This window comes from Syngnathoides biaculeatus, chromosome 9 (genome assembly GCF_019802595.1).
Source record: "Syngnathoides biaculeatus isolate LvHL_M chromosome 9, ASM1980259v1, whole genome shotgun sequence".
In the NCBI taxonomy this organism is placed as follows: Eukaryota; Metazoa; Chordata; class Actinopteri; order Syngnathiformes; family Syngnathidae; genus Syngnathoides; species Syngnathoides biaculeatus.
The window spans coordinates 7,067,659-7,088,795 of NC_084648.1; the positions used below are offsets into that span (position 1 = coordinate 7,067,659).

The window sequence follows — 21,137 nt, forward strand, 5'->3', positions numbered from 1 at the left end:
CGTACACAAACCGCAAAGCAGTACCAGAAGTCTTCTAGTGGGGAGCAACAACATACACATTCTTTGTTACTGTACTTGTGCTTATTTTTCTAACTGACTTATCTCAACTCCATAGATTTGATTTATTATACTCTTTGTGAAAATAGGCTGGTTGCTTTTATGTCATGACGTTTAAAAGGCGCAACTATTTTGAGTCTGAAGTGGTGGAATTAGGAAAATCACAGGAATAGCAGGGACGTGCAGTAACATGAACCAAGGAGCATTAACTATGAAAGCAACGGATTCAGAAAAGCAAGATATCCCCAATCCATGTCGTCATTTGTCAGTGCCAGGAATTATTTGTGACAAATATGTTGTGTTTTGTACCATCCTGAAACCCACCAGCTTCTGGCATCAATTAAATAAATAAATAAACATTTACTTATTTTGCTTTGTTTGGTTCTCTTAATTCCCATTGTTAGCAAAGCTATGGGAACATGCCCATTACGTCTTCATTGATTTTTATTTCTTCGTACAATCTCTATGCAACTTAAAAATAGGGGAAACTATTTAGCGTACAATTTTTTGTTTTTGTGCCAAGTTATCAAAACCAGTATTGTACAGTAAGTGACAGTAAAATTACTGTTTTTACTTTTGTACCTAAGCACATTTCAGAGTCAGTTTTATATATATTGCCATTACAGAAGTGTTTCAAAGCGTTCCACACCCCCACAGTCCTTCGTTTTATTTGCAAGTACTGTATTGGTAGTTCGACTAAAAAAATGATTATGACGACTTTTTCCACCTCCGCTGAAATCATTAGCACAGTTATTAATAAATCCACGTAAAATGTTCATATTCAGTTAGTGATTTGGCAAATTAAAATGGGTCAAGACTAATCATTTGGCGTTTTCTCTCTATGGCCCTAATAGGAAATCCTCCAGATGTGGAAAAACCATAGCAGAAACAAGCGTTGGCGTTTAATGTGCTTAAATGATCACATTAGCTCATTAACAAAGGGGGGCGTCTAATCCTTTAAAGGAGAAGTCACTAATATAATAATTGGCTAAATGACTGTATTAGTGTGGATGTCACTGATGTATGATTTCTTCCCTGACAGAGACTGCGGGGCCATTTTGCTTAAAATGTAAGGCTAAAGAAAGCATGTTCTCAGCATGTGAAGGCGGCAGACCTTACTCGAGTGGGGATTGTGAGCAGGGAGAAAACGGAACACTACAGCCAAGCAGAGATGCGGCACAAAAGGCCCAGGGCCAAGGTAAGATAAGCTATGATCATTTAATAGTGTTGCTATGTAAAATTTTAAACAAACAAAAAACCCACATCTGTGGTGTTATAAACTCTTCCTATACCACACTGAAATGTGACATCGCCTGCAATGACATTGCTATATGTTGATTATTTCCATTTGTACAGGGAACTTCCCTGTACAAAACTTGAAAAAGGAAAATTTCAACAGCATTATTACAATTTTAGTTTGTTGTAAACATCCCCTTTTACTTTTTTTGTGGAAATGATGCATTCACAAATTTTGGCCTGACGTTAATGTGACAGCATTTTCAAATTTAAACAGGAATAATGTTGATAAGGTCGACATAAAATTTGGAAAAGGCAAATATAAAGGCATTACTACTGTAGAACTTTGCTATTCGGGTTGGATAGGGGCTGAGTCCACCTACACATTCATAGTGAATTCCCATGAACAATTGACAAATCCTTAAAAGTGATAACAATGACCTATATTAATAGGTTAAACAAATTAGTAGTTTTTGATAGGTTTGCAAAGTTCCTCTGAGGCTGTTACTATAGATTCTACTGGTGTGTTTGACAAATCTAAGACAATGTTGCCGTTAGGTTTGTGAATCGATGAGCGAGCGAGTGTGTGTGTGTGTGTGTGTGTGTAGGTGAAACTATTTTTGGCATCAAATCACAAATATTCATTTTTTTTCTGAAAACGACACAGAATATTTTCCCCCAAAAATCTGAAAATGTGTGACTTAGCGAATGCCAAAACAGTGGGATAAGCACAGCCTTTTCTACATGATGGGAATGCGACATCACCAACTAGTGGTCTGGGATGTGCATTACAACCTTTTTTTATGGTCAAGTCCACGGGTGGCCAACCCGCGGCTCTTGAGCCGCATGTGACTCTTTGTCTTCTTTCTTGAGAGTCTCGTGAAGGCATGAAAGTATATAAAAAGTTCTGTATATGTGCGTGCTTGAGTTCATGAGGGCAGTTGCGAGAGAGCATTGCTTGCATTTATTACGATATTTGCATGCGCGCTTTGCTCGAGTTTATTACTGGTGTTACGGGTATTGTGACAACAAGCTCATTGTGTGTTTTTGTTGTGCATCAGTGTGCGAGTGAGACGGGACTGCGCAGGGGGAGGGTGAGAATGGAAAAAAAAAGTGCAATGGTGACTGGGGAAGAGTGGCTTTTTTGTTCCCGCCACCCAGCTCAGCTGTGCACCAAGAGAAGGAAAAGTTAACCCCGAACAGGAAGACCTCGGCCCCTGAGTAGACGTCTCCCAACCTCGATCAGGCGATCGCAGCAGGAATGGTTAGCACGGTATTTTTTCAAAACTGGCTTTTGCATTGAATGAAAATACAGTAGCTCACAGTTGGATTGTCATCTTTGGAGAAAATGATTTGTCAATTTTTCTCTAAAAAGACCAGGAAAAAATGCATATTAGACAAAAATATGTGGATGAATACAGGATATTTTTTCCAGAGCAGGAGAGCTCATGTTTTTTGTTGTTGAGTGCAATAGCAAGCCAGTCTTCCCTTTGTGTCAGACGTCTATTGCATTTCAAAGCTTCAAAGCTTCACTTCATCTCACTCCACACTAACATCGATCTGGACTTTCCAAAAGGGCCTAAACTTCGCAGTTCCAGGTTAGACACAGACACAGAAAAGCAGATGCAGCTTTTAAAAAAATAATGAAGACAAATTGTAACACTTGCATCATATTACGTGGCTTGGAACATTGCAAAGGCCAAAAAGCCATCTATACATCCAGTTCCCAAGTCGCTTATCCTCACGAGGGTTGCGGAAGTGCTGGAGCCTATCCTGGCTGTCATTGGGGAGGAAGCAGAGTACACCCTGAACTGGTTGCCAGCCAATTGAAGGGCACATGGAAACAGACAACAGTCGCACTGGCCACCGTGCCGCCCACAGGCCAGTAATTTAAAAAAATTAAAATTGTGTGCTCTTTCTCACACAGGCAAACTAGCAGTTCAACCAAGTGTTGTCTTATCTCCATGTGCCCCGTGAATAGGCTCCAGCACTCCCGTGACCCTTGTGAGGAAAAGGAGGTCTGAAAATAGATGTATACTGGCCTGTGGTCTTGGGTACACTGTAAGAGTCAATTTTTCTTGGTGAGCAAAGGTATACGTGAGGAGGGAATGACGTTCAGGTGTATGATGTGGCTCTTTGTCGTAACACAGTCAAAAATGTGGCTCTTCATCCCCGACAGGTTGGCCACCCCTCTCCTAGTCAAACTGCATTATCGCCGTCATTTCGTAGCGCCTAAAAAAATGCCAATATAAACAATCATATTTCCCATTACTATTTTGTAAACATACCTTTAAAAGGCAGTTTTGGGACCTTCAACCACAACTATGACGACAACAACCCGAGATACAAACCCCCATTGTATGCAAACCAATGCTTATTTACATGCAGTGCGGGGGGTGCAAACAATGCGCCTTGTCTCTACACTTTAAATCCGTCGGCACCCTCGCCCTTTGACACACTTCGGCCCCTCGAAGCCAGGGCACATTTGGTGCGCATACACAACATAAAAGAAAAAAAAAATAGACAAACATCCCTGAGGACGACCAGTGCCTGTAGAGATGCTGGGAGGGATGGTGGAGGGAGAGAGGGGTGGAAAAAGAATGGGAGGGGAGGGGGTGGGACGAAGGAGAGAGAGGGAGGTATAGAAAGGGGGGATGCTGCAGTCCGGTTTAGTCGAGTCTCACTCCACCCAACGTCAGAAGAGCGAGCGAGCGAGGGTGACGCGTGCGCCCAGCAGTATGTGCGCGCCCACGGGAGGGGCCAACAGAAAATGGCGAGTCTGTGCAAGCGGCAGCAATGCACACTAGAGAGGCGCGGCTTTCGGCAGGAGCTTGACTCGTGGAGGCACAAACTCATTCACTGTGTAGGTAAGCTCGCTTGGAATTGCGTGTGTGATTGTGGCTGGGAAAACCACTCAATGGAACTGTCATTGCATTTACTTCCGCTCTGGAACTTTCGCGCCCGTTCCTGTTGTTGTTGCGTCGTAAAGCGCTCGATTCTTTTCTCTCCTTTTTTCCCCCACTTTTGTTTTCGTTTCGGATTCGGACGCGTTTCATTCTCGAGCTGTTTATTTATTCTAAGCGTCACGTGCTGCCCCGGAGCCGCGCCTCGGCCAATCAGCGGAGCCACTGTACCCGCGTGCCCGCGCACCGGCCGGGCTTTTTGGTGATAGGGAGGAAGACGTGCGCGCTCCCGATCTCCAAACACGAGTACCCCCTCCCTTCCTCCCCCCACGCTTCTTAATTGCTTTTTGGGAGTGCCAATTGCTTCATTGGGAATATAACAAGAGAATATTATGTTCAGTTTGAAGTGTTTCTTTATTGTTGTTGTATATTGTGCATGTGTTTTCATTTTGGAACCCCTCTCCTTCCTGGTCCCCTTCCTCCACCCTCAGCATCAATTTCTGGTGTATTTCATTAGCTGGCGTTTTAATCCGGTTACATCCAGCCGTCCCGATGTTATGTCAAGATTATCGTCCACTTCGTCACTGATCCCACGACCTCGCCGGCCTAATCCGCCTTTTACAGTATCCCCGAGCGGGAAAGCTGGAGTGCAGTATAGGCGACATTGGTGGGGACGGTCATGGCTTCTTTTTTTTTTTTTTGGAGCAGCAATGTCCAGATGTTGCGCATTGAACCGTCACCTACTTACAAACCACTTGCCAAGAAATCTCCTCATGAGAGGATGAGGAGGGAGTGATCTCAAATAATGTCAATTTAATTCCTCATCAATATAGTTCATGTATTTATTCCATGCAATTTACACATATGCATGTATAAGCATGTCATTTAGAATTTATGCAAACATCTTCTGCCAGTGTTGTTTATGATATCAATTATTTTTTTCAATCATAAATATATCTTTTATGACATACAGTGTTTATTTATGTCCTTGATATCTGAGTCTTGAATATGGGTTTAGTGTGTTGCCTTGGTTTCCATCAGAAAAATTAATCAAATCTATCTATGCTTTGCAATGCTATCCTATAACCTGTAGGTATTGATTATCTATCTATCTATCTATCTATCTATCTATCTATCTATCTATCTATCTATCTATCTATCTATCTATCTATCTATCTATCTATCTATCTATCTATCTATCTATCTATCTATCTATCTATCTATCTATCTATCTATCTATCTATCTATCTATCTATCTATCTATCTATCTGTCTGTCTGTCTGTCTGTCTGTCTACCCACCTACCTACCTACCTACCTACCTACCTACCTACCTACCTACTTACAGTCTCTTTTTATCTATGCTATCTCATTATGCCATACTAAGACTAAGTTAAGACGTACTGTCTATCTACACAGTCTGTTGTGCTGTCTAACACGATTTTATGCTTTTGAATGCCATGCTGAATATTTAGCGATCTATCTCGTTATGTCTTTGTCTGGTATTCTTTCCTAAGATGTGCTTATCTATATTATTCAATGCGAACTTTTTGAAGCTACGTTTTGCTACACAGCACTATTTCTGTCCTTCTGTCCAGCCATCTGTCCATCCAATAGGGGATGGAAATTGAGACATTTAAAAAAAAAAATAGAATAAGGATAATTTGACAGGGTTAGGGTTAAAAAAAAAAAAAACCCACAGCATTTGTTCATTTTCTAAAGTGCTTCATACATTTACTTCAAAACAACAATTAATAACTTTATGTCCGCGCCATACACAGGAGAGTAAACCAAGCCAGGTTTGCAATTTTGCACTTTTTACAATAATTAAATTTTAGTAAATCTTTTGTAACAAAACAAAGCCAAAACCATAAAGATGGACTTACAAATACGTATAAACCTAATATTTTACACAAAATACAGTTTGGTTTGTCACTACAGCACACACTGGCATACAAATTCGTCTTGAACACTGCAGAAAGAAATCTACATATGTATGTTTGTTCTGCTAACATTTGCTTGCTTTTTCGTATTATATGTGTTTACTAAATGACTAGGAAATATTTTTCTGAATGTGTTGTACAGATTTATTTATCTTTAGGAATTGAAAATGTTTTATATATTCCTCACACTTTGGGTTAGGACAAGTTTAGCAGCTGGTATTGGTTATAGTAAAAAGTAAAGCAGTGGATGATCGGTTACGGGCCAGTGAGATATCTACCTCCGGCCACAGGGATGTGCTAGCTAGCTCTTTCTTCAACTTCAGCAGCAGTCGGGGTGAGTTTGACAGCGCAGTTTTCTTTCTCAATGATATTTAAAATGACTAAATCTTCCAGTGAACTTTCGAAACTTTGGAAACAGCACAACCATTATCCATTCTTTTCATTTCACTTTTAAACTGGCTCCGTTTTGGAAGCCATTTTATCGTTTCAATTCTTAACAAATAAATTTCTGATGACTTGTAACATGTAAAGTGGCAAATGTTTTTTTTAATCCTCATCTCATTCTTACAAAGTATGGCTCATTTTATTAGTGTTTCAAATCTCTACCCACTGATTTCCTTCCTTCCTTCCTTGCTTCCTTCCTTCCTTCCTTCCTTCCTTCCTTCCTTCCTGTGTGTGTGGTAGTGGCGGCTTTTAATGCTTTTAAGGACAGTGTTTGTCAACTAAGATTCAAGGCTGACATATTTGTGGGTTTGAGGGCTAATTAGCGGCCAGGCGGAGCCTCATTTCTACTCAAGTGATGACCTCTCCGTGTTAGCATGTGAGCTTGGGTCAAACTTTGTCAACAAACGGGTATCTTGACTGATGGCTTACTGGTAAATGAACGTGAAAACATTTTGACTGTGTGCACATAGTTATGCTATTATTATTTAATGTAGATGGCTAAAAACATTAAAATATCATCTCTTCTTTAGTTTTGAATGCTAAAATTATTATGCCACGCTACTTCACTTGGGAGTTATGTGCAACCAACAAATGAAATCGGCAAAACAGGAGGGGATAAATAACTGTAGAAATATATATCATGACTGCAGTCTACACTTTTCTTTTGTTTTACACATCACATCTTAAAGAGCTACCGTAGATGACCATATCCGATGTTTAGGCTTCATCTGTGTTTACATGTATCCTATCATAAACACTATGTAGAAATAAGTGATGTTCATGTATGAAGACACCAGTCATAAAGAAAACCAAACAAATTGGGGATTCATGCTCTCGTTTCAGCCTTTAGTTATGCTAGTTATCGCAACATGCAAAGTCTGCTAACCTCCAGAAAAATTGCTTGTTTATGTTTGTCTCCATGACAACAGTCTGAAAACAAAAATTGAAAAAATGTTCTTGAAGTGATGTTTCCTGAAATCTGTTGTTAATGTGTAAATAGTAAAAACGCTGTGTTAGTGCTACTTCTCATTATAGACCACTAAAAACATTGTTTTATCCATTTGTCCCCATGACATTAGTCAGTAAATGCCCCCTCCCCCCCAAAAAAAAACTTTAGAGTGGATATTTTTTAAAAGACAACAGTGTGTCTCCCCCATTTCTGAAAATGCTGAAAATAATGCTGGGCTACCTTATTTCACAAGCAAAACAACCAGGGTGGTGCATCAACATGTACCTTTTTGTACATGGCTCACTTTCACTCATGCGCATCAAAGGCTGGGTGTGCAAGTTTTCAAAATGCTTGCAAGACTGGAATCTCGCCTCATTTCATGTGCGTGCCCCCAACCACCCCCCTCCACCCTTCCAACCCTCCCGCCTCATGTGTCTGCACAAAGAAATGCCCCAGCTCATTCAGCAAAAAAAAAAAAAAACAAAGACAGTGGCACATCGTGCTCGGCTGTCTGCCTTAGTAGTGCTTCTTGGTCACCCAGGTGAGTGCAACAGGGCACTGAATGAGGATGGACCTGTGTGTCGCTCATCGGAGGCTGGCTCACTCAGGGTGCACAACGCTTGAAATCTAACATGAAGTGTTGCGGGTTTCATGTTGTATTTTTTGGAATTTGAAATTAATTAAAAACCTGCGAAATTGTAAATGACTCACTGAGGACGGTGAGGTGACGTACGTGCTAGTTTTCCGAGCTCAGCCACGCAGCCATCCGCAAATTGGACACCACTGTTAAATGTCTTTTACCCTTGATTTGAAATGGAAAGCTGACCAATTCCTTCTTTTCAATTTTTGTTGCTCGCCAGCGTTAACTAATTTGGCCAAGAAACTATAATCGTCTCGGTGGCGAGACGCTACAGTATACCTCACGTGAGCTTTGTGAGTACGATAGAGTGTGAGCAAATGAGTCGCAGACTTTCGTCATGCCTCCTATCTATACAAATATACGGACGGGGGAAAAAATTTGCCTAAAAGTTTGGAAAAATTACATCACTTGTTTATGTACTATGCGTTCAGTAAACATGACTTACCAGAGTCCAATGTTAAGCCTTTATGAATGGTGGTCCAAAAACCACGTTCTTGTAGCCTTAAGTTTTAGTGATGATCTCATATATAGCATCTTGTATCTAAACACCTTTAAGAAATTATTGTTATTATTCTCATTATTATCTTGAATCCAGATGTTGAAGCATTGTGTCTGTAAGTGTGTGTGTGATGAGTTTGATTTACTTTATTTTTTATATTGATGATTATCTGTATGCGTTCAAAAGACACTCTTTAAAATAAGATGATGGATCACAAAGGGCTATCCTTGAACTAAATAAATAAATACCGGTACACCAACAAATAATTCACAATACTGTTAATATATTTTTCTTAATGAATAAAGTCCTCCTGAGCTCAAAGTTGTTGTTTGCACAATATTGGACATAATAATCCTGCGCTGAAGTTTCTTTTTATGTTGCTGTCCTTCCTCGCTGCCATTCAGTGCTCGTGCTGCCCTTCGTATGACTCGATTAAGGCTAGCGGTGTTAGCTTCGTCTATAGTCTTGAGTCAGTCCTTGTGTTTTCACAACTTGCTGTCGTAGATGTTTCTGTCTTGATAGAATTTCAGTCTGACACTGAAAAGGCAGTTTTGGGGCATTTTCAGTGGGCAAAAAATTCCAGCCCTTTTAGAAATTTGCAGTGGACAGCTTCTAGATGTACGTGGTGCCCCGAGACAGCGGTGTAGTGGCCCCGGCCCACTGTCAATGTCGGTCTGTGCTTACATGAAGAGAAATTACCTTCAACATACTACATAGAGTTTTTTTACTCCAGGATGACAGCCAGAAAATGATAGCTCTTTGATAAAATGGCTGTTTCGAAATGCAACGTTGCTATTAGTGTACATTTCTAAAAAATATTGGTATGCAAATTTACAAGTAAAACAATAAGTGGCTCATTTTTCCATAAAAGTGTACATTTACTCCGTGAAGGAAAAACAAAAGTCACATTATGTAGCTTGCAAACGTTTTAAATGTAAGAAATCATTATGAAAGACAATTTCAGTGTTTTTTTTTCCTCGTGCCATGACTTCATGTTAGCAGTGATGCTAAGCTATGTCAATAAACCTCTTACAACACAAACACAGGCTTTTGTTCATTCTTTGGCTTTAACACCTATACACACGAGTACTTGACTGTGAACGCAATCACTGCATATTAACAAATCCATGTTGTGACTTCATGTTAACATCGATGCTAAGCTACAGCTTGTCATGCACAATAGACAGGTTTGTGTGTGTGTATATGTGATTGGCAGGTTATTTTGTTTTTGTTTTTTATTTAGAGATGTTCAAGAACTCCTGGTCTCCTCACGCTGAATTAAACATACAGCCGTTTCACGCCTTTTGTGTGTGTGCGTGCGCGCGCGTGTGTGTGAACTGTGCACATACAATTAGCGTAACGTGTTCGCAGATAAGATGGAAGCTAAATGTCATCCAAAACACACTATGTTAATCATTAAGCCAACTGACAGGATGAGGCAAATGTGTCTTAGTGTTAGTGATGTCTTAGTGTCTCTGTCTTAGTTTATGGTTGGTGGGTTTATTTGTATGTTTGATGAGCTAACCAGCTAGTTTGATGTCTTTTATGATAACATGTTAGGGCCCATGACAGTTTGGCTTATATTAATTTCTTTCATGAAAGTGTATGTAAATTAACATTTTGTTTGTTTGCTTTTTTGTGGTTTTGTTTTTTCTTTTTGTTCTACCTCCTAACCAGCTTATTTAAAGTCTCTTAACCCTGCATGTTAAGCAGAATGCTAACTGAGCTTCAATTAACCAGTATCTTATTTTAGAGTATACTAAATTAATTAAGTTGCCTTTGAATGTTTGCAGTTTTGAGGTGTTTTTGGGTTATGTGTTGCTTCATCTAACATGGAAGAGAGAGGTTTTTTAAGATTACATGCTACATAGCAACCTAGCTCATATTTGAATGGCCAACTTGATGCACCACACATGAATGAATCTGTTTCTGCTTTTGTGGATTTTAGTGTTTCTATTTATTTATTTATTTATTTATTTGGGCGACCACCTCACCAGCTAGTTTAAGGTCTCATATTCTAACATGGTCGTTAGCACGCTGACTCAGCTTTTGGTCACCCAGCTGCTCACTGACTTCTTTTAACTCTATACGGATTAGTATTTTTTATTTTTTGGTCTTATGGCTTGTTGCTGTCTCTTCTACTATCTACATATACCAATGAGCTGAGGTCTTTTATTATAATTTGCTAAGAACAAGACAGCTTCTTACTTTAAAGGACTCTGCTGTTAGTTTTTGTGCTTTTGTTGTCATGTGTCCTTTACCAGCAAACATGCTAGCTTGAGGTCTTGCATGCTAATACACTGGGTAATGCTAAATAAGCTTCACTTATTTTCTGTGCCCTTTTGGGTTTTATCTTCAACCAGTTCACAAACTAGTATAATGACTTTTAAGCTAACACGCTGAGTAGCATGCTAAGTCGGATTCAATGATAAAAAAAAATTCCTGCATCACCAAAGGAACAAACGGCAGCTTGGTTTTCGTATCACGTCAGCTCGCGTCCCTAGGGTCATCAGCAGGACAAAATGTCGCCCGCCCCTAAGTCCCACCCTTCAAGCTTTCCATCGTAATGCACAGATGGACCACCCCCCTACACCACATCCAACCCCCACATCCAGAGATCTACTGCAACCATCTCATCTGCTTCCTTTATTTAAAAAAAAAAAAAGAAATAAATATCCTTGGTGAATGCATTAGGGTCTGAGGCCAATACGCTATAAATCTTTGTACTGGTTTCTCATTACATATGCGTGCACACACACACTACATGCTATTGATAATTGACAGGCTACATGCTGGTTGCTGCATGCTTATGGCCATCTATATATGGACAGTCATTCACACGTTGCCTTCCACTCAGTAACAAGCAGCTACATGCTAATAAGCAGTGATAAGTAGTAATGCGCTACATTTACTCTGTTACATTTACTCGAGTAACATTTTCAATAAACGGTACTTGTCAGAGTAATTCAAATGCACTGTACCTTTTACTTGAGTAATGTAAAGAAGGATTGATACTTTTACTCCGTTTCTATTCTATTTAGACATTTTGGGTGTTTGCATCTATTTTCAGACTCCATCGTTGCCTTCCACATTCTGTACGTCAATTAAATAGGATCACTAATGTCATTTGACTCCAATTCACCAATCTGACGACAGAAGGCAGTCATATGACTGCACATGTAGCCTTCATGAGCAGATCAAAATGACTCCAGCAATCCATCCATTATCTGAGCTGCTTCTCCTCATCAGTATCGCTGGAGTGCTTGATACTATCCCAGCTATCAAACTCCTCCCATGCCCGAGTTTTGCTTCAGCGACCACCAAAGCTGCATTCCGTTTGGCCCGCCAGTACCCATCAGCGACCTCAGGAGTCCCACAGGCCTTTTAGTCATATAGCTTATAGTCATCTCCATATAAATTATAATAAGCAGCTATGTGCTAATGAGGATCAACGGGCTACACACTAATTGACATGGCTAACAACTAATAACATGCTAGCAACTGTACTCACAGCCTTATTTAAATACATATATTTAAGAACAATTGTTGTTGAATGTCCTTTGCAGAAAATAAAGTAAATGAGCAATAATTTAAAATAAGTAATTCAATAAAATCTCTAATAAAAATTTACCATGGGTCCCATTACATTGGCATTTTGCATACAGGAGGTTTGCTCCAAAAATTTCTCTTGTTGCTGGAAGCTACGTGCTAGTTCTCCAGGCTGCTCGCTTGCTGCCACATATGGAAAATCATCTCCACTCTTGTTGTGATGCGATAACAATGAGCTAAATGCTAACAGGAAGTTACATGCTATGAGGAAGCTACATCCTTGCTGCTATACAATAAGGAACAACATGTCTATGAGAAGTGCATGGAAACCAAGCAGATCGAAATCTATTAATTTGCCCAATTTCACATTTTTTTCACAAATCCACGTTTTCACCCGACGCTACCAACTTGCAAGCTTTATGCAATAACCAGCAGCTATATGCCAACACTCTACAGGTTTAACGGTAGCTGCTAAATTCTTACAGTCAAACTGAAGACACACATATTCCGGACTACTAGTCACATTTCCATAAAATGTGTTATTTTATTTGATGATTTGTCTTTTATTTTTGTTGTACTGCTTCATCTCTTTTAACTATGTTTGTACTGTGACCTTGAGTGCCCCAACGGACGCAAAAGCTGTAATAAATCTTAAATGACTCCCACCAGTTTTCAACAATTTTTGGTACATGTTCATCATGAGCTACATGCTAACTAGAAGCTACAGGCTAATATGAAGCTGCACAAGCAGCAAAGTAGTTGTTGACTTCCTTAGAATTTCTACACAATGTACTGCCTCTGCCCATGTAAACTTTCCATTGTGTGTGTGTGTGTGTGTGTGTGTGTGTACGTGCACGTGCACACTGCTTTTGTTTAGCGAGTTACGTGAACGCTGGTTGGCTTTGGTTGGCTTCTTTAGACATCGACTCCATATGAGCTCATGCGAGGTTGGTAGTATTTTGACTAAACACACACATGGACAAACACACGGACAATGTTTATTTGGACATGCCCACCTTTTAGTGAATTCCTTTTTTTTTTTTTTTTAATAAAGGGTCCTTTGTATGGAACTTCATATTTGAGCTGTTTTTTGTCCATCACAACTTTGGTGATTGTCATGAAGTGTGTGGGTACGTCTGTGTGTGTGTGTCTGTGTGTGCAAAAACCAGTTTGGGACATGGCGCATGATACAAAGTGTGTATGTGTGTTGGGTTTTGTTTCTTGTAGGTTGAAAAGGTCAGCTGGTGGATTGTGTACGCTGGGAAGGATTTGTCCAAGAATGTGGGCTATGTGGATGTTCTTGTTCCACCACCCCCAAAAGCAGTCATTTCTAATCTATAGTTCAGATTGTCGGGCAAATTGAAAAAAAAAAAAACAATACGGCAACAATATACTTCTCCTCTTTCAAACATTTTTTTGAAAATTGAGAAAATGTTATAAATTCAAAAATTGAAATGTGTTGATGAGCTACAACAGCACATAGTTTCCTCAGAAGCTTCATGGTAGATGCTCCACGCATACAATCATCTACATCCCAACAGTTGTCTCTTGTTACATGCTAACTAGCAGTTAGACTACCGTAAAGCCCCTAAAAGTTACGCATGTTGTAAAAAGACAATCACGAAAAGCCATAACTCCCCCCAAAATTCCTTCCTCATCCTTCCGTTCTTGTCCTGAATCCTGCATTCACAGCCTCCTCCTCATCGTCGTCCTCTTTCTGCATTCTTTTCTTACACCCTTGTTCCCCGTCCTCATCCCCCTCCCTCCTTGCGCTCCTTGTTCATGGCCAAGTGTAACGAAAATTGACTGCTAATGAAATTACAGGCGGCGTCACCCGGACGTCCGTGAGCAATTAATGAATATTAAGAGACAGTGCGTTCTGTGCTAACGAGACAATAATGACATTAATGGAGCTGAGCAGGCAGCTGAGTTGGCAGAGGTCAAAGAGACAGGCCTCAGCCTCAGTTATGACCTCCACCAAGGAGGGTTTGTCTATTTATGTCGATATAAAGTAAAATACACGAAATCATGGCGGCACGGTGGCTCAGCTGTAGAGCGTTGTTCTGACAACCGGGGATCAAACCTCAGCCCCGGCTGTGTAGCGTTTACTTACATGTTCTCCCACTGCCTGTGTGGGTTTTCTTCGAGCACTCTGGTTTCCTCCCACATCTCCAAAACATGCATTGATTGGGGATTCTAAATTGCCCATAGCTGTGATCGTGAATGCGACTGTTGTCTGTATCCATCTGCCCTGCGATTGGCTGTCAACCAGTTCACGATGTATCTTGCCTTCTACCCGATGACACCTGGGATAGGCTCCAGCACTCAATGCGACCCTCGTGAGGATAAGCGGATCAGAAAATTGAGGGATAGATTGACATGAAATCCTGACTGATTTAAACAAATGTGCATAGTTTATGCATGGTCAACCGCTGTATTGGCAAAGAAAGTTGACGCCAGATCTGTTCATGATTACATATTTTGTCACAATGTAAATGCTTGTTTGAACAAACAAATATCTGATTTGTTGGGTTGGATTGAAGTTTAAATAAAATCTAATCTTGATTGAAATATTCCCAATACACATATTTCTTAATCAAACACATACATCGAATGTTACCAGATTTATTGTGGTTAATTGGAATTGAATCCAGTTCTGATCTCCTTATTTGGTTCCAATGTGAAGAAAACATGTTGAGGCAGTCAATATATTGCAGTTAAATGGTTATAGATTTATTGTGGTTCATTTATGTTTGATCCAAGTTAGATCCCAAGTGCGTATTTTATCACATTTAAAATGGAAGATGTTTGGAGACATCTAGCAAATGTTATCAGATTTATAATTTAATTTAGCTGGATTTTAGATTGCATATTTGCAATGTAAACACAAGATCATCAAATGCTTATCTTCTATTTTAAATATGATCTGTTGCAGTTTGCGTATTTGGACGCCATGCAAACATGTTTAGACAAATTTGTATGATGTCAGTTTGTTTTCTTCCATTGTTTCCTTCCATCCATCCATTCATGTTCTGAACTGCTTATCCTCACTAGGGTTGGGGGAGTGCTTGACCCTATCCCATTTGTCATCGGGCAGGAGGCAGGGTACACCCTGAACTGATTGCCAGCCATTTGCAGTTCTTTTCTTCCATTGCAAGTTAATTAATGAGACTTAAGTAGCAAAATATAGACTAAAGAAGTAAACAAAGAATTTGTGATTTAAAGTTTCACTCGACTTTTGCATTTGATGTTAAAAAAAAGTCACCCTGACCACCTGCTAATAAGGCATGTTAACTTTATTTTTTTATTTTTTATGCTCATCTTGTTAATTAGATATCAAACAAGAAGAAGAGGACGAGTGAGAGGAATCAGTGGCACTGCTAGCCAAAATCTAAAGGTCATATCCAGGTCAAAGTTCAGGTTTCTAGCAAAGAGTCAATCCATCCATCCATTATTTGTACCTGGGGTCGCGGGTGTGCGTGACACTGGAGCGTAAGCCACCTGACTCTGGGGCAAGAGGCAGGGTACACCCTGCACTGTTTACCAGCCAAATGCAGGGCATGTGTAGACAAACAATCATCTACACTGACATTCAGACCTACAGATAACTTATAGTCTTGAATAAACCCAACATGCATGTGGAAGGATACCGGCATACCCAGAGAAAATCCATGCAGGCACGGAGACATCATGTAGATTCCAGACCCGTTTAGAGCCCAGATTTGAATCCCTGACTTGTAAACTGTGTGACAGATGTGCTAGTCAGTCGGCTGCGATGCTGCTGAGAAACATCCCAAAAAAGATGCTTAAAAATGCTTTTGCACCCCCTCCCCCAAATCATTGTTCTGATTTTCAGCTAATTAAACACTGTGGCAACCACAGACTAGACCACATTGAGGTGCTAATGAAAATGTATGGAGGCTGTCAATCAAACAATCAAACACTCTTAAGGTGTTATTTTTATTTATTTATTATTATTTTTTACATTAGATGCCTGATCGGTGCAGCGTCTGCGGTAATGCAGAGTTTGTATCGGGCCGTTGTGGTAAAGAGGGTGCTAAGTCGAAAGGGGAAGCTCTCAATGTAGTAGTCAATCTACGTTTCTACCCTCACCTATGGTCACGAACTGTGGGTCGTAACCGAAAGTATAAGATCCCAGATACAAGCGGCTAAAATTAGTTTCCTCTGCAGGGTGTCCGGGATCTGCCTTAGAGATAAGGTGAGAAGCTCGGTCACCGGAGGAGCTCAATGTCGACCCACTGCTCCTCCGCATTGAGAGGAGCCAGATGAGATGACTAGGGCATCTGATCTGGATGCCTCCCAGACACCTCAGTCAATTAGTAGGATCTTTATTCTTCACTCAGGATCTTAACAGGGGAACTAAACCTAAAACATTCTCAAGCAAGAATACGTTGTATGTGCCTGCATTAGTAAAAACACAGTACTGTACTCTTAATTAATATTGCATTAATGGTGTAAGAATTCAATGGAATAATAATGCGCTATTTTGGGCAAACTCATTTCCAACTGCAGATCGTGATGTTGGTGTAAGAATTCAATGGAATAATAATGCGCTATTTTGGGCAAACTCATTTCCAACTGCAGATCGTGATGTTGAATTGCAAGAACTGCCTTACTTGTGTTAGATGAGAGATTGTTGAGAGCAATGGATTTAATCATTCGATCCTGTGTGCACCACGCCTAAGTTGGAAAATGTATAGCAGCCATCAGAAACTTACTCTTTGCTAACTTGCTAACTACCGTAATTTCTCGAAAATAATGCGCGCATTTTTCCCAAAATATATTCAGAATGTTAATAGAGCGCATTATATTTAAGTATGGATGGTAAAAATACAGTCACATTGTATAGTACATAGAGTGGTAAAAAAAGAAGTTATACGTGTACATTTCGATATTATAGTTGATGTCCTATGTTACACATTTATATTTATTACGGTAATGTGCACCCCGAACCTGAACTCTATGACCTCCTCGGGGAGCTTGCATTGTACGATCGTTAGCGTAGCATGTTTGTTTGCTACTGCATCAAAGATCAGAAACGACTGGCCATGAGTTTGTGTAAACTTAAACTAAGACAAAAAATGTAGACTACTACGGGTAGTTGTGCAGCTGCTTTTAAAAGAAATGTGTCATCACTTGGGCCAATGACGCCGCCAACCCGGAAGTCGTGCCGCAGTCCGAAACAACGGTAGCTCGCCTCAATGGCTTTAGGTGAGTATTAAAGCAACGTGAGCTCCGTAATACGAGTGTCTTGGGCACGTAAAAAAAATTGGAGAGCGCACACAATTGAAACCGTCGCTTTTTTTAAAAATGTGCCCATTACCCTCGTTTCTACCTAGTTTGAGCTCATGTTGTTTTGATAGCCACCTGACGCCAGAGGAAAGCAATGGCATCAGGTGGGCGAGAGGCTGTGCTACGGAACCGAAACTCTTGGGATTCAAAAAATGTTTCCTCACAACGCCACAGATGGGACAGAGGATGACATGCTGTGGGAGCAAAATAGGATCACTGTTCATGAATTCAGGCACCAGAACTGGACCAAGTCACCAAAGGTAGCTACGATCGATATTTTTCAGATTGGAGATGAGCCAGATGTTGCTTTTGAAGTCTTGGCAGATGATGTGTAATGTAGAGGATAAACTGCACTATGCACAAACGTTTTATGCACTAATATTTAATGGAAAAAATGTTCAAGTCAAACAGTGTTAAATATTTATTTAAGACTGTAATGTGTTATCAACAGTATTAATAAAATATATTATACCATCATTGAGCATTTATGTTAGTTGGTTGAGGGATTCTGTTCTGACAATTACAGGGACCAGGACAAGAGTGTCCTGTGGCCTGTTCCGAGATTATATCACGGCTACATCAGCACGTGCACAAAGATTATTTTTAATGAGTGTTATACAGACAGTTCTTTGAAAAACAATACAAGAACAAACCTAACAAAATGTAAATACAGATAATTCCCAATATTTTGAGCATATGGGTAGCAGCAAATTGGTGGTGCACATTGTACATTGGTAGAAGAGTTTTCCTGATTTTTTTTTTACGTCAACTTTCGGGGTACGCATTATACTTCAGGATGCATTATACTCGAGAAATTACGGTAATGAAGAATGACGCTTTATGATCATGGTTTATTATCTAGCTTTGTAAATGTGATGAAATCAAACATGCAGCTGATCTTGTTGTTGAATATTTACTACCTGTGTTGTATTTGAGTGGTCAGAAATTAATGAACGTTAATCAGATTCATGCGAATTAGCACTCTCACGAGAGTGAAAAGACCTAAAAATGGCAGCCCCCATCAGGAAGCATTTGCACATGTTCCCCGTTAAAAGCTAAAAGGGACGTCCATCCAAATCCATACTGAAATAAGATGTGACAAATTTAACAAATGGAATCATATTTAATAGAAGTAAAAGTCAGTTATGAAATTATAACTTACTGCTCGAGTAATATCGCTCAATGTTTAAACAATGAAAAAGGATCTTTTTCATGACTGGTGGCAGCTACCTCACTCTGATTAGATGCAATATAACATGTTTTGACCATCCCTTCATCAGGTTTGTATTGGCTTTAGATTCACTTCGGATCGGATCCAGAATACATTTTTTATGTAAATGTAAGGTGTTTGTTCAAAATTACTTTTGTACTGTGTCTTGGCTATATCCCTACACCTCAGTTTATCTCAATGGGGCAAGCTGCAACGGCTTGCAGAAAGTGCATGGTAAACAAATCTCAGCTCTAGCAGGTTTGTGGACAGAGTCTCCGCTCACCCTGCCACTAATATGATTACACCTCTAAAGACATCGTTAGCAAGCACGCTCCGCTTCCTCCCCCTTCGCGGTGACTCCCAACAGAGTGAGACATCCTCTCTCTATCATGGATCTCCTTCACGCTTGCAGATTGAAACATCAAACAGTTCCTAATTAGTGCAAAGAACTGGCATCAGTGGATTATTCAAAATATTGACCTTTTCTAATAGTCACTGTTTTTATGCATGTAATAAGAACCTTCAAAAACACAATACAGCTCTCAGTGCCTTTACATGATGACAAATGTGCGACTTGGATCAGGTCTCAATTAAAACACAATTTGTGAGTTTCTCTCTGCATTACCGTTTATGTTATTGTACAAAATACAAAGAATAATATTTCCAAAGAGTAAGTAAAATAATTCCTTATTGAGGGTAAAAGTGATATTGGTTTAATCACCAAGGTTTGCAATAACATAAAATATGTCAAACTGCAACATTTTTTATTTATTTGTTGAAGGCGGCTAGCCATCCAGAACTCAATTAAGGTCTTTTACATTACTGTCAGTATTAACAGTACAATTTGGAATTTTTATGTCTGACAGAGGTCTCTTTATTATGAGGGTACACAGTAAATCAGACATGTATGCAATTCAAGTGCAATATGGGTCCGCAAGTTCCGCTCATCTGGCCTATATATCATCAAAAGGTGACAAACGTCACAATTTTTTTGAAAAAAAAAAAACAAAAAAACAAAAAAAAAAACAGATATGCAACAAAAGCAATGGTGGGCGAAAGAGCAGAAAATTTGTAAAAAGATGCTTAAGAACTGATTGATGTAAGAAAATACATTATACACAGATTACTGGAATTTCACGTTTAATGTGCAATTTCTTCCCCCAATGGCGCTTATTATACAAAGAGTGGGTATGGAAAGTATTCAGACGCCCTTAAATTTTTCACTCTGCTATATTCCATCCAACCATCCATCCATCCATCCATCCATCCATCCATCCATCCATTTTCTTTGCCGCTTATCGTCACAAGGGTCGCGGGAGTGCTAGAGCTTCTCCCAGCCGTCAATGGGCAGGAGCCAGGGTACACCCTGAACTGGTTGCCAGGCAATCGCAGGGCACACAGAGACAGACAACAGTTGGAATCACAATCACACCTAGGGGCAATTTAGTGTCCAATTGACAGAGCCGTATAAATAAATATATATATATATATATATATATATATATATAATATACACACACACACGCACGCACACGTGCTCACAGACATACACGCACATGCACACACACACAACCACGCACGCTAAGATGGTGACACGAGCAGCTGTGCGAAGGCCGAGTGAGCTTCTAGGCCTGAACTCTCTGTCCTCTGTTGCCATCACTTAGGTGGCAAGCCCACCTCAGTGTGTTCGCACTGATACACAAGCATGCACATGCATGAATTGAAGGTCAAGGTGGCTATCAGTAGAAATGTCACTAGGGTTTTTAAATCTTTTATCTAGGGTGGTGGTTATTTTTTCATCTTTGTCTCACATTACCTTCATGTTTGGTTCCTCAATTGCAGTTAATGCAGTTTAGTATAGGATATTTTTCTGGAGGCCCGTGCTCATTTTGAGCAATACCCCTCCTCAGGCGTTTTGCAGAATGACCAAGTCATACAGTGGTGGACGACCAAAGAAGCTATGGATGGATGCTAATATTGCGGTACATTTTTCATTCTACATTTTTATCTATTTATTGGCTATAATATAATAATGCATTCTCGGATGGATTCTTCAGAGCCGCTCCCGTCGCAAAGCTCGACGCGTAGCCTTCGCAGAAGCTGTGACTGCTGAACACGGTGCCTCAGCCAGTGTGGCTGAGTTTCGGTGCTGTGGTGGCATATAAGGAGGAGGTGGAGCCTAGCTATGTCGCTTTTAGGGGTATGTTCAAAGTCGCCCCAGTATGTCATGAACACTATCGAGACATTGTTGGCTGGGCGACGCGCACATCAACACATTTCATACGCGGATCTTTTGTTACGTTATGAGAGAAACCGATCACGTGGTCCACCCCAAACTATTTTTTTTTTTTTTGGAGCTGTATACACACCTGCCTGTTATTTGGAACCCACAAAGC

At 40.1% G+C, this 21,137-nt stretch overlaps 1 protein-coding gene across 2 annotated transcripts in view; it reads left to right on the forward strand.

The window, feature by feature from the left end:
* Nucleotides 1-21,137, forward strand: part of lcor (ligand dependent nuclear receptor corepressor) — a 69,950-nt gene that overhangs the window by 825 nt on the left and 47,988 nt on the right. The window contains exon 2 of one of the 2 annotated variants that reach the window (XM_061829726.1): nucleotides 1,100-1,255. In XM_061829726.1, the coding sequence (XP_061685710.1) occupies nucleotides 1,144-1,255 (112 nt within the window). In that variant the 5' untranslated portion in view covers nucleotides 1,100-1,143. Of the gene's footprint in view, nucleotides 1-1,099; nucleotides 1,256-3,974; nucleotides 4,161-21,137 lie in introns of those variants that run through there. The other variant, XM_061829727.1, reaches the window with a different exon arrangement.